The sequence below is a fragment of the Chanodichthys erythropterus genome, chromosome 12 (assembly GCF_024489055.1).
Source record: "Chanodichthys erythropterus isolate Z2021 chromosome 12, ASM2448905v1, whole genome shotgun sequence".
Taxonomy (NCBI): domain Eukaryota; kingdom Metazoa; phylum Chordata; class Actinopteri; order Cypriniformes; family Xenocyprididae; genus Chanodichthys; species Chanodichthys erythropterus.
Genome location: NC_090232.1, coordinates 27,225,403 through 27,238,634, shown reverse-complemented (window position 1 = coordinate 27,238,634; position 13,232 = coordinate 27,225,403). Strand labels below are relative to the sequence as shown.

Here is a 13,232-nt window from a genome sequence, read left to right as displayed (position 1 = left end):
GCCAAATAGTATTTTAATAGTTTATGCAGTTTTGCTGATGAGGTGAACATATCTTTTATGAAGTTTATAGGCTATTTTTAGTGGAAACAGAACGGACTACTTATTTATTGCAGTGTAAATACAATTGTCTGACTCGGCGCGTCACTGACAAAGGATTTTAAAAAGAAAACATGCAAATCTTACCGTTTTCCTCAAATGATATCCTTCAAATGGTAATTGTTTGAAGATCCTACACGACATCAACACCTCCTGCAGCTGTGGCTGTACAGTAAGATATAATTGGACCTATTCAAACTGGACAACGGACCGTTCGACCACCGAATCCAGCAGTGTCTTCCATAATATCGAAGTTAAGTGTGCATCACTGATCGTCAAAAAAAATATATTTTGTCATAACATCTGCATTTTAGTTTATAGAGGAATTATTGTGCTCCCAGCGCTCCTCGCTGTCATAAAACAGCGTGTCGCTGGAAAAGTGATCGAAAGTAGCACATCTACTATCTCAATTCATATCACTTTTGTCTCCAGAATGTGCGTACGCACGGCTCAAAGTTTGCTTAAAGGTGCGCACATTCTCCCGTCAAGTATGTTTTTATAGATCACAACCTTTGCGCGGGAACTGGCGTACGCACGCTTCCAGCCCCGTTTTGTGCGTACGCACGCTTTATAAATGAGACCCCTGGACAGTAAATTTCATTTTTGGTTGAACTAACCCCTTTAAGTCATTACGTGGTCTTCATTCACACTGTCTTTTAATATCAGTACATTTTACAGTAATATACAAAATTTAATAACTGATATGTTATAAGACATATTATTTAAATACAAAATACAGGTGCTGGTCACACAATTAGAATAACATCAAAAAGTTGATTTATTTCACTAATTCCATTCAAAATGTGAAACTTGTATATTATATTCATTCATTACACACAGATTGATATATTTCAAATGTTTATTTCTTTTAATTTTGATGATTATAACCCAAATTCAGTATCTCAGAAAATTAGAATATTACTTAAGACCAATACAAAGAAAGGATTTTTAGAAATCTTGGCCAACTGAAAAGTATGAACATGAAAAGTATAAGCATGTACAGCACTCAATACTTAGTTGGGGCTCCTTTTGCCTGAATTACTGCAGCAATGCGGCGTGGCATGGAGTCGATCAGTCTGTGGCACTGCTCAGGTGTTATGAGAGCCCAGGTTGCTCTGATAGTGGCCTTCAGCTCTTCTGCATTGTTGGGTCTGGCATATCACATCTTCCTCTTCACAATACCCCATAGATTCTCTATGAGGTTAAGGTCAGGCAAGTTTTCTGGCCACTTAAAAACAGGGATAACATGGTCCTTAAACCAGGTACTGGTAGCTTTGGCACTGTGTGCAGGTGCCAAGTCCTGTTGGAAAATGAAATCTGCATCTCCATAAAGTTGGTCAGCAGCAGGAAACATGAAGTGCTCTAAAACTTCCTGGTATACGGCTGCGTTGACCTTGGACCTCAGAAAACACAGTGGACCAACACCAGCAGATGACATGGCACCCCAAACCATCAATGACTCTGGAAACTTTACACTGGGCCTCAAGCAACGTGGATTGTGTGCCTCTCCTCTCTTCCTCCAGACTCTGGGACCCTGATTTCCAAAGGAAATGCACAATTTACTTTCATCAGAGAACATAACTTTGAACCAGTCAGCAGCAGTCCAGTCCTTTTTGTCTTTAGCCCAGGTGAGAAGCTTCTGACGCTGTCTGTTGTTCAAGAGTGGCTTGACACAAGGAATGTGACAGCTGAAACCCATGCCTTGCATGTCTGTGTGTAGTGGTTCTTGAAGCACTGACTCCAGCTGCAGTCCACTCCCCCACATTTTTGAATGGGTTTTGTTTCACAATCCTCTCCAGGGTGCAGTTATCCCTATTGCTTGTACACTTTTTTTCTACCACATCTTTTCCTTCCCTTCGCCTCTCTATTAATGTGCTTGGACACAGAGCTCTGTGAACAGCCAGCCTCTTTTGCAATGACCTTTTGTGTCTTGCCCTCCTTGTGCAAGGTGTCAATGGTCATCTTTTGGACAACTGTCAAGTCAGCAGTCTTCCCCATGATTGTGTAGCCTACAGAACTAGACCGGGAGACCATTTAAAGGCCTTTGCAGGTGTTTTGAGGTAATTAGCTGATTAAAGTGTGGCACCAGGTGTCTCCAATATTGAACCTTTTCACAATATTCTAATTTTCTGAGATACTGAATTTGCCTTAGTTGTCAGTTATAATCATCAAAATTAAAAGAAATAAACATTTGAAATATATCAGTCTGTGTGTAATGAATGAATATAATATAATATATTTCACTAATTCCATATAATATACAATATATGGAATAAGTGAAATAAATCAACTTTTTGATGATATTCTAATTATATGACCAGCACCTGTATCCTATGACAGTTTATATCACCAAAATATTATCCTATAACAATTTAATTGTAAATTTTACAGCAATGTCTTGGTAACAGCTGCTTGTTTTGTGAAGTTAATATGAACAATCAAAAACAGTCTATACATTAAATGGAGGAAAATCTAGCTGTGTGACAACTAGCCCCAGGGTATGTTCCTATGTAATACCGTGTCCTTCCAACAGAGGGTGCGAGATAACTACTTTTTCCCAGTGTCTGTTGCCCATTACCTGTTAAAAATTCTTAAGACTACAGGTAAGGTACATTACCAGTTCCTGTAGTCGTTTAGAAGTACATTTCAGCATATGTAAGTGGTGCATGTATTGTTAATTTTGCTATTCAGATACAATAACACATTGGCCATTATAGACGAAAATTTGATGACACCTTGTGAATAAAAATTTAACGAGCTACTTGGTGATTCATCTAGCCTACTTGTTTGTTTAAACGATTTAGCAAAGTTTTAAAGAAATAGCTCAAAAGTGTGGGATATTGTGAACATTTAGCCATGCAAATACTAAACTTCAACAAAAATGAAAAGCATATTTGGTCATGGACTACTTATCTGACTCCCGAATGATGAACAAGCCACTTACAGTCACGAACATTCTTTTGAGCATGCGCAAGATGACACTGGCACCCAACATTCATTGCTTTACAGTTTCTGCAAGTTAACACTACAAACAAACAAAATGGAGAGACACAGACAATAGGCTACAACAGTGTTCCTAATACTGACTTAGGCAATTACTTAGTAGCCTAAATGTATCTTTGTATTAATAGCTGTCAACCTTGCACTGTCAATGTTCTGGTTCTAATCATTCTCAATTATTCAAACTGCTGCGTCATGTTTAGTTATCACTTCATGTGAAAATCAATGCCATGTGATATCAGTGATGTCAAACCTGGCCCAAGGCATTGACGTGATGTTTTGAATCTGAGTGGGAAGGACTTATTCCACAGCTTTGGCAGTCTTTTGGATATATGTGGGAACTATGAAGTGTCATATATATATATATATATATATATATATATATATATATATATATATATATATATATATATATATATATATATATATATAAAAAAAAAGTTGGGAACAACATGACAGTGAGTAAACAGCCTACAGAACATTCGTTATTAGATGAGCTATTGCAATGCATAGTTGTGGTATAATATGGACATCTAATGAAGTGTTACCTAAAAAAAAAAAAAAAAAAAAAAATTCTAGGGTGAAGTCAGCTAAAATGGGTAAAATAGGCCAATTAAGGTTGTAGCATCATATCTCTTTAAATTTTTTACAGCCAATCACAATAACTGATCTTGCATAGTTGCTTCAACACTTGTTGACATGTAACAATAGTTTTGACTGGTCCGAGTTTTTTAGGTAATTTTAGTTAGAAATGGCTGGTTAAGCTAAAATGGGCCACAATTTTCAGCTAAAATGGGCTGTGCGCACACACATACAAACACAGACACTTTTACACAGAAATTGAGGGTGAAAATAGGTTCATAGGCCTAGATGTATCCATTCAAAATCTTAAGTCTTTTAAAAAATTTCATTTCAGACAGTATGGCAGGAGGACAGGCAAAGAAAGGAAACAGAGAGATAAGAGAAAGGGAAAGAAATGAAGATGTCAGTACAGTACAATGTTAAGACCTATAGCTATGTAAAAGTGATGTTCTAGTTGATTGTCAAAGATGTTCTAATCTTTAACAAAACATTTGACAAATATTTGACAAGCATACACACATACATGCACACAAAAGACACCAATACACAAACACCTGTACAACATGATCAGTTGCATTTTAATTAACTTAAAATTAAACTTTCTATTTAATAAAATAAAGTTATGGTGTTGTTGCTATGGCCCACTAAAGACAATAGTGCCAATTTACTGTTAAAAATAAAATTTAAATGTTTTAAAAAAATTTCAGCCTCTTTTTATATTGGCCCATTTTACCTTAATGGTGTGCTGTGACCTGCTGATACTCTAACTCTAATAATTTTATTTTAATAATTTTATTTATTTAATAATACTCTACTAATTTTAAAACAATTATACTTTTTCAAATTTAAAAAAAAAACATGTGAGAGACCCATGCTAATTTATAAAAATATCATTAGATCATGCATAGCTTATTTGAAGGTATTATAAGTCACTTACCAAAACGTGGCCCATTTTAGCTGACTTCACCCTAAAACAAATTTAGCCTACACTATGGTACATGTTTACATTGTGTATGCGACTATGACCCTGGACATTGAGAAGTTATCCTAAATAGCCTAACCATGCTGTACACACACAGTTATACATAAATACATCCACATCTAACTGATTGTGTAAATCATGTCCTATGCATATTGTTAGTATTTATCCCAATGCTAACATCAGAAACAGATATGCACTTGTACTGTAAAAGTACGTGATAATTGAAGTAATGTGCTATTTTAACTTTGTTGATTGGATTCATAGCGGAACAATTTCGTCCATCCGCTGTTAAAGAAAGTAGTGAAAGGGGTGGCGGTGTTTTCCGCGTCCTGTGTCGCTGTCCAGGGTTCTGAAAACAAATATCTCCTGCAGCTGCACTTACATTACATGTAATCAATTAATTAATAGTTTAAACTGGATTATTGTTGGATTTTCTTTTTCTCTGTTGATTGTTGACTTGCTTTAGTTTCAACTCGACCATGCATTCAAAAATCAATTTGACAGCTATACAGGCCATCTGGGTTTCATAGCCTACAGTTTTTTTGAGATGTCTAGATGGTTTATGTTATGTGCACATGAGACTTTCGCGGATAATTTCATTACACCCATCCCTCAGTCAGACAAAACAGACGAATTGATTGTATTTAAGTGGTCAGCGAAAGCGATTCTAAAAATAGCCTGGCAAGAGTGTGCACCGAACTACTGATAGGCTAGTCCTACAAATACAGAGTCGAACGTGCTTGTGAAGTTGCGTGGTCGAGCACACACACCGATATGAAAAAGGACACGAAAGTATAACTTGCATATAAATGCTTTTTTGCCAATTTCACAAATGAGTAAGCGTGGTTGAAAATGGTGTATACGCGGAAATGCACATCTGCATTTCTATTGACTCTTCTTTCTTTCTCTGAGAGCGAGAGAGAGAGAGAGAGAGAGAGAGAGAGAGAGAGATCAGTGGGCGAGAGACGGACTCCGCCTTTGCCATCGCCCAATACTGAGCCCCCGGTTCAGTGAAGGGGGAAATCACAGATCTGCCAGCTAATGCCGGAGTCCCTCTGTTTGCGTCGTCTCCTGGCGTAGAGATGATGGGCTTCCCGTAACTGGAGGTGGAGGAGAGAGGCGGGGGTGGGGGTAGCGAGAAAAGAGGAGGGGTGGGTTTAAAAAAAAAAACACTAAGAGAAACAAAAGCACAGTTGTGTGTGCCTGAAACCATGCGAGATTTGCACTATTCTCAAAGAACGCTGCTCTATCCGTGGACCATGTCGTGAGGTGTGGCTCCAGCGCTCGGGATACTGCCAATAGATACGCCTGGGAGCAGGGCAAAAGATGTCCGCCTCGGTAGGGCCCCAAAGCGGCCCTCGCCCACCCACCGTGCCGGTTCCCATGCCTGATATGCCGGACTTGAGTCACCTCACGGAGGAGGAAAGGAAAATAATCATGGCAGTGATGGTTCGGCAAAGGGAAGAAGAGGAGAAGGAACAAGCCATGCTAAAGTAAGGGCTGGACGATTTCCTTTGTGTATCCACAGACGTTTTCGACACTTTCAGTTTTCTTTTGAGTCTTAGCTTCGTGACCTTTCACTACCAGTCAAACCAGTGTGATTGTGATTCCCTAAAATCGTATGAAGTGATTTTGCAGCTTAAGAACCCGTTGGGTCTAAGTATCCTGGATAAAAGCGTCTAGTTGCAGTGGCCTCTGTATATAGAACGCGTGAGTTAATGCAACAGATGAGCTTTGTATTGCTTGGTTTTAACAGTCGTATGAGTAGAAATTAGCTAGATTTGAGGTCAGGCGAGTTACAGGTGCACCACGGAAAGCATTCGGAGAGATGGGGCGTGACAGAGAGCGAGGATGAATCATACTTCGCAACTGCGAGCCACCCCACTCCACCCGATGCACCTCCGGGGGCAACACAAGGTGCTCTTCTTCGCCCTCATCAGTCGCCCAAACACTATTTCATATGGTAGGCTTTAACATACAGCGAGTGTTATCTTGGCGAAAGCCTATTGTACTGGGCTTGCACGCTGGTGTGTAAAGAAAGAAAGCACGTCTAATGTGATACAAGTTAAACGACAGGAAGCTAAAACGTCTGTTTTATGTCTATTGACAATCTATTCGAAGATATCCATAATCTGGAGTAGAAATACAGTCTTTCGCCGCTTTACAAACGGGGTGTGGTTCGTGATTGGCTCGCGTTTATTACGCCTGGCTCACCCGATGCATGTGAGGACGACTACAAACTAAAAATGTGCATTTTTAAGATATAGACTACTGGAAGTTACGAGTGTAGTGATTATTGTGTGTTTTGGGGATCTAAAATAGGCCTACAATTTCTTCTCATGTCATGTGACAACCATCATCTCCCTGTCGTCGGCATGAATGATTTGGATAAGAAGCTGACGCCGAGTGCTGCTGGCTCTGACTGAGTTGTGTTCCCTTACAGTTAAGCTACTCTTCAGACGGAAATGACGTGGTAGAAAATTGAGGCAAGGTTATATAATTTTTCCTATGACGACTAATCTGCAACGGAAATGGTAATCTATAGCCTAGCTTCTTTGACCATGCGATGATTGAGTCATGGGAGCCACTACATCACGACTCACCAGTCACATCTGGAAATGTGTGGCAGTGGGGTGTTTGTGTGCATGTATAGTTAATGTGCTGAGAGGAGAAGCATATTTCAAAATGAACGTTTGTCTCATTATCTCTTCACAACTACTCAACAATGGCCTCGTGTTTGTCCATGACACTATCTGTAAAGTTCACGGTGTACTAAAGGCAGACAGATGTAGAAAATATGAGTAGGCCTACAGATTTATCATAATCTTAATCTTGCATGCTTAATGAACCATTTGTGCTTTTTGAAAAGGGTTTCCACTACACTTTCCATGAAATAAGCAACTACTCTATCCACATGCAGTAATAATCATAGATTAGAAATATGTAAATAGAAGTATGGTAAACTGAGAGTACACTAAGGTGTGTTATGAAACAATTTCCCTGTTTTAGGCCTAAATATATAAACCAAAATCAAAGAGTCTGTTCATATAGGTGATAAGTCACCCTTAGAGACCATATTGTATGACATATTTATGCTGCATTCAAATACACCTACTTTTCAGCTACTGTAGTATGCAAAAAACATTATGCCTAAAGAGTATATGTCTGAATACATATTTGAAAAAAGTACCTGCATGACCACCTATTTACGCTGAGATATTGGAGTGTGCATTCGATTGACACTTTACCATGAGGCCATGGGAGAGAAGTGGTGAGTGACACAGGTCACATGACAAAGCCAACATGGCAGATAAACTTTTTTAACATTCTTCAAATATAGTTCCTACTCAGACATTAGGTGAGTTCAGACACAACCTCACTTATAGATGACACAGAGCACACATATTTTCTCAATTAGGCTTAATTTTCATCACTTAAAACCATTATGTCTATTGATATTTAGAGAAATGTGAATAGCACTTCTGCAGTCTTTGTGTTATTTTTTTCTTATATTCAGTTGGTTAGGTTGATTTGTATGTGCTAGATGATAGTTAGCATTGGGTGTTGTTTGGGCTTTGTTTGTTGTCAGTAACAGCAGCAGCAGTATTTGATGAAATGCTTGTCTGAGATATTATATTGGTATATTTTTTGATGGGTAACTGTGTTTTATCTCAGTCTTAGCTGAGAACAGCCCAGCTGGGACAGATAAAACCATGTAATCAAGCTGTTCATACGGTTTCAGGCAGCCTTGAGAACAGGTCAGAGCTAATCATTGAGAGGTGATGTGTGAATGCAACACCTGGTCAGGTCACGTAGTATGATACAGATGCTAATGTGCTCACATCACATTTGTATATAATCATGCAAAGTTAAACTTAATCACAAGTTATGTAAATTTCAAGCACAACTAAAATAAAAACACTTTAATGTCATCATAATATTCTCCAAATCTGCTAAAACTTGGAGATCTACAAACAAAACTCGATACTTCCCCCTCAGAGCTCCTCTAACTTCCTCTTGTATCATTTCGAAAACATGAGTGTTGTATGCTGTCTTCATTTTTGGAAGTAAAAACATAAGCTTGGTGCACTCTCTCTGACTTTGAATGTAATAACAACATAGGCTCAATGGAAAATTGTACATATACCAACATTTTTGGCAAAACTATAAATACGTCTAGCTACCTAATACAGTTCACTACAGTTTCCAGCTAAAATGAACACTAGTGACAGCAAAATACCAACAACTTTTATTCCTTTTCACACAAATTAAGATTAGAAAGGCATATTATATATTAATAAACACTTACACTACAGCTCAAAAGTTTGGGATCAGTAAGATTTTTAATGTTTTTAAAAGAAGTTTCGTCTGCTCACCAAGGCTTCATTTATTTAATTAAAAATACAGTAAAAAACAGTGATATTGTGAAAAATTATTACAGTTTAAAATAACTGTTTTCTATTTGAATTTTACAAAGTAATTTATTCTCATGCTGGCAAAGCTGAATTTTCAGCATTGTTACTCCAGTCTTCAGTGTCACATGATCCTTCAGAAATCATTCTAATATGCTGATTAGTTCCTCAAGAAATATTTGTTATTATTATCAATGTTGAAAACAGTTGTGTACTTTTTTTTCAGGATTCCTTGATGAATATAAAGTTAAAAAGAACAGGATTTATCTAAAATACAAAAACCGTTCAAAAGTTTGGGGTCAGTACGAATTTTATTAATTTTTTTTTTGAAAAGAAATTAAATAAATTAATACTTTTATTCAGCAAGGATGCATTAAATCAATTGAAAGTGGCAGTAAAGACATTTATAATGTTACAAAAGATTAGATTTCAAATAAACACTGTTCTTTTGAACTTTCTATTCATCAAAGAATCCTGAAAAAAATATTGTACACAAATATTTTGTACAATTGTAAACAATAAATGTTTCTTGAGCAGCAAATTGACATATTAGAATGATTTCTGATGGATCATGTGACACTGAAGACTGGAGTAACGATGCTGAAAATTCAGCTTTGCCAACACAAGAATAAATTACATTCTAAAATATTTTCAAATAGAAAACAGTGTCCCCTGAATGTGTCTGTGAAGTTTCAGCTCAAAATACCCCATAGATTTTTTTTAATTAATTTTTTTAACTGCCTATTTTGGGGCATCATTAAATATGAGCCGATTTATGCTGTGCGGCCCCTTTAAATCTCGTACTCTCCGCCCACGGAGCTCGCGCTTGCCTTAAACAGTGCCTAAACAAAGTTTACACAGCTAATATAACCCTCAAATGGATCTTTACAAAGTGTTCGTCATGCATGCGGCATGCATGCGTCAGATTATGTGAGTACTGCATACTGTTATATTGTTTACATTTGATTCTGAATGAATTTGAGGCTATGCTCCGTGGCTAACGGGCTAATGCTACACTGTTGGAGAGATTTATAAAGAATGAAGTTGTGTTTATGCATTATACAGACTGCAAGTGTTTAAAAATGAAAATAGCGACGGCTCTTGTCTCTGTGAATACAGTAAGAAACGATAGTAACTTTAACCACATTTACAAGTACATTAGCAACATGCTAACGAAACATTTAAAAAGACAATTTACAAATATCACTAAAAATATCATGATATCACGTATCATGTCAGTTATTATCGATCCATCTACCATTTTTCGCTATTGTTCTTGCTTGCTTACCTAGTCTGTTGATTCAGCTGTGCAGATCCAGACGTTAATACTGGCTGCCCTTAATGCCTTTCATAATGTTGGGAACATGTGTTGGCATATGCAAATATTGGGGGCGTACACCCCGACTGTTACGTAACAGTCGGTGTTATGTTGAGATTCGCCTGTTCTTCAGAGGTCTTTTAAACAAATGAGATTTATATAAGAAGGAGGAAACAATGGAGTTTGAGACTCACTGTATGTCATTTCCATGTACTGAACTCTTGTTATTCAACTGTGCCAAGATAAATTCAATTTTTCATTCGAGGGCACCTTTAAGTAAATGCACCCTTGGTAAGCAGATGAAACTTCTTTTCAAAACATTAAAAATCTTACCGATCCCAAACTTTTGAGCGGTAGTGTATTTTCGTGTGGATCCTTGCACACTACTTTATTATGAGTTTAAACACAGTGCATGATTTGTAAACATGCATTTTGGCATTTGCATCACCATATTGAGTTATTTCACGTTTACTTAACACTATCGGGAAGGTTTTGTGTGGGTGGTATGTTATTTTCAAATGTGATAGAGCATTAACCTTTTAGCAGCACTCACTAGACATTTTATTACCTAACTGCCATGATATGTGTAACAACCAACGTAATAAAATGTTGCCACATTCACATTCATCTGTTTAGAAGAAAATTGAATGCACTTTTAGTGCCACTCACTGGACATTTTACTTTGAAAATGATGCAAAACTTGCAAGCAACACAAATATTTTGCAGAAATGTCATCACAAGGATGTTTTTCCAGTGAGCCTGGGTTTGTATTTATGCTAAAGAAAATTAAGTTATAACTCTGAAAACTCAAGAAAAAGCAAGTAAAAGTAACAGAAATTATTGTGTCGAGGTAAAAGCGAGTATTTCATTTGCATCCTTTTAGAAAAATGTGTTTTTCTAATTGTTTCTTTTTCCCTGTGACTACTAAGGCCCTGTTTACAACTGGTATAAAGATGCATTTTGGTCGATCAGATCACAAGTGGAATACATTAAATACAAGTGTAAATGGGGTGTAAAACATTTTGAGCTTTCAACCACTTCCAGAGGTATTCGAAAACGGATTACTTTTAGATTACTTTCTTAATGTAAATGCTAATCTGGTCTATTGCGTTCAAACAGCCACAAAACATCACCTACTCACCTGACACGTAAACATTATGGGAAGCGAGCTTGTCAGAGGGGATTTAAATTCTATAGGCTGAAGACCCAAGTTTGGTTTGAAGATGAAAATCATACCAAGCACAATGTTTGTCTCACCATTTCTGATTTGCACTCACAGTGTTCGGCACGGCCTTGTGGCTATCAGAGCAGAAACGAAAGCTGCTGCTCTCTGTATGTTTTTATTTGGTCTCCGTGTGCGTTCATATGTAAATTGCGCAAGCATATTTTGTCCATTAGTTTGAAAGATCTGAAAAAAAACCCATGGACCCTTCCCTCATAGAAATCAGGACAGCAGTGGTTGTAAGTGGACAAAAGAGTTGGACTAAAACACCAGGTGTAAACGGGTTTGTGTCTCCCTCGTCCACTTGTGATCTGATCAACCAAAACACATCTTAATACCAGTTGTAAACAGGGCCTAAGAGTAAAAGAGTGGCAACCATTTCTCCTTCTAGACTTATGAAATAGGTACAATTTTTGAAGACAGCCTCTTGCCAGACTCCATCTCAAAACAGTTGCAGAAGAAAAGTCCTTTATAAAAAGATAATGTGGCTTACCAAAATCAGTTTGTTGAAAAGACCAGTTTGTTGGATCAACTTTTCTTGTTCCTTTCCTTTTTTTCTTAGCATATAAGGAAGGTTTCTGGTAGGAAAAACGAGAGCATTAAATTATGAATTGGAGCTGAAAATAGCTCACACTTGGAAGTCATTGCTGAAATATTTAAAAATTGAGCTTGTCATAGGCTTCTGTAGATGTTCGTGGTCTATATTAAACATGTTTATTTTTTTACTTCCCTCATGAATTCTCACTTACATTTAATTGTGTATGAGCACGAGTCAGCTTGCGTCATTATGAGTGTTTGCTTTGAAATGTGAAGAGGTTCATCTGCTCCACTAACACTAAACTGCCCTGACTAAGCACCAAATTGACTGGTTAATAATTGCAACCAGTTAGTAGCCATTTCATGTTTGCACATAAATGTTAAGGTCATTTGACCTCCTTTGAGACACCAGTTAGTGGATGATTCAATACTGTTATTGGCTGTAGTTCATGGTCTTGAAGGTGTCTGGTATTAGCATAGGTTATCATGAGCTTCTGGGAATACAAAAACAGGGGATTCTCTTACATGATGTAAAAAGAGTAAAAAGTGTCTGAAGAAAAGGGAGAGAAAAGCTGCTTCTTTAGCACTCAACAACATGAAAGTTTAATGAACAAGCATTTTGCATGGGTTGCCTGGGAATTGTGTGTGTGTGTGCGCGTGTGATGGCTATAGTCAGAGAAATCCCCAGTTTACCAAAGCAATTCTCACCAATACAATCACCAATGGGATCACATCAATGCATCAGTGAAGGTGCTGCATACTGTATACGCCTATATATACTTTATACTTGTATATATATTTCAAAAATAGTTTTAAAACCACTCAACAAAAAAAAAAAAAGAAATCAGAAAAGGAAACCGGAAGTCTATCAGTGAATATTAAAAAATAAAGGGAGAGAGAATAAGTGAGAGAGGATGAGAGAGGCATATGGTCCATTACAAAAGGCACTAAAGGCACTTAGTCTATAAATACATAAACCTTTCCAACAGCAACAAACACATTCAACAAACATCAAAGTAAAAGATGCTGCCAGATTTTTTTAGGCACCTGTATGTGTGTTTGTAATTATAATTATATTAATTC

General features: G+C 37.3%; 1 protein-coding gene across 5 annotated transcripts in view; it reads left to right on the top strand.

Annotated features, from left to right (window-relative positions):
• The first annotated feature begins 5,977 nt into the window (after positions 1–5,977).
• Positions 5,978–13,232, top strand: part of rims1b (regulating synaptic membrane exocytosis 1b) — a 106,839-nt gene continuing 99,584 nt past the window's right edge. For all 5 annotated transcript variants that reach the window (XM_067402377.1, XM_067402378.1, XM_067402376.1 and 2 more), the window contains exon 1: positions 5,978–6,153. In XM_067402377.1, coding sequence (XP_067258478.1) covers positions 5,987–6,153 — 167 coding nt within the window. In that variant the 5' untranslated portion in view covers positions 5,978–5,986. The remainder of the gene's footprint in view (positions 6,154–13,232) is intronic.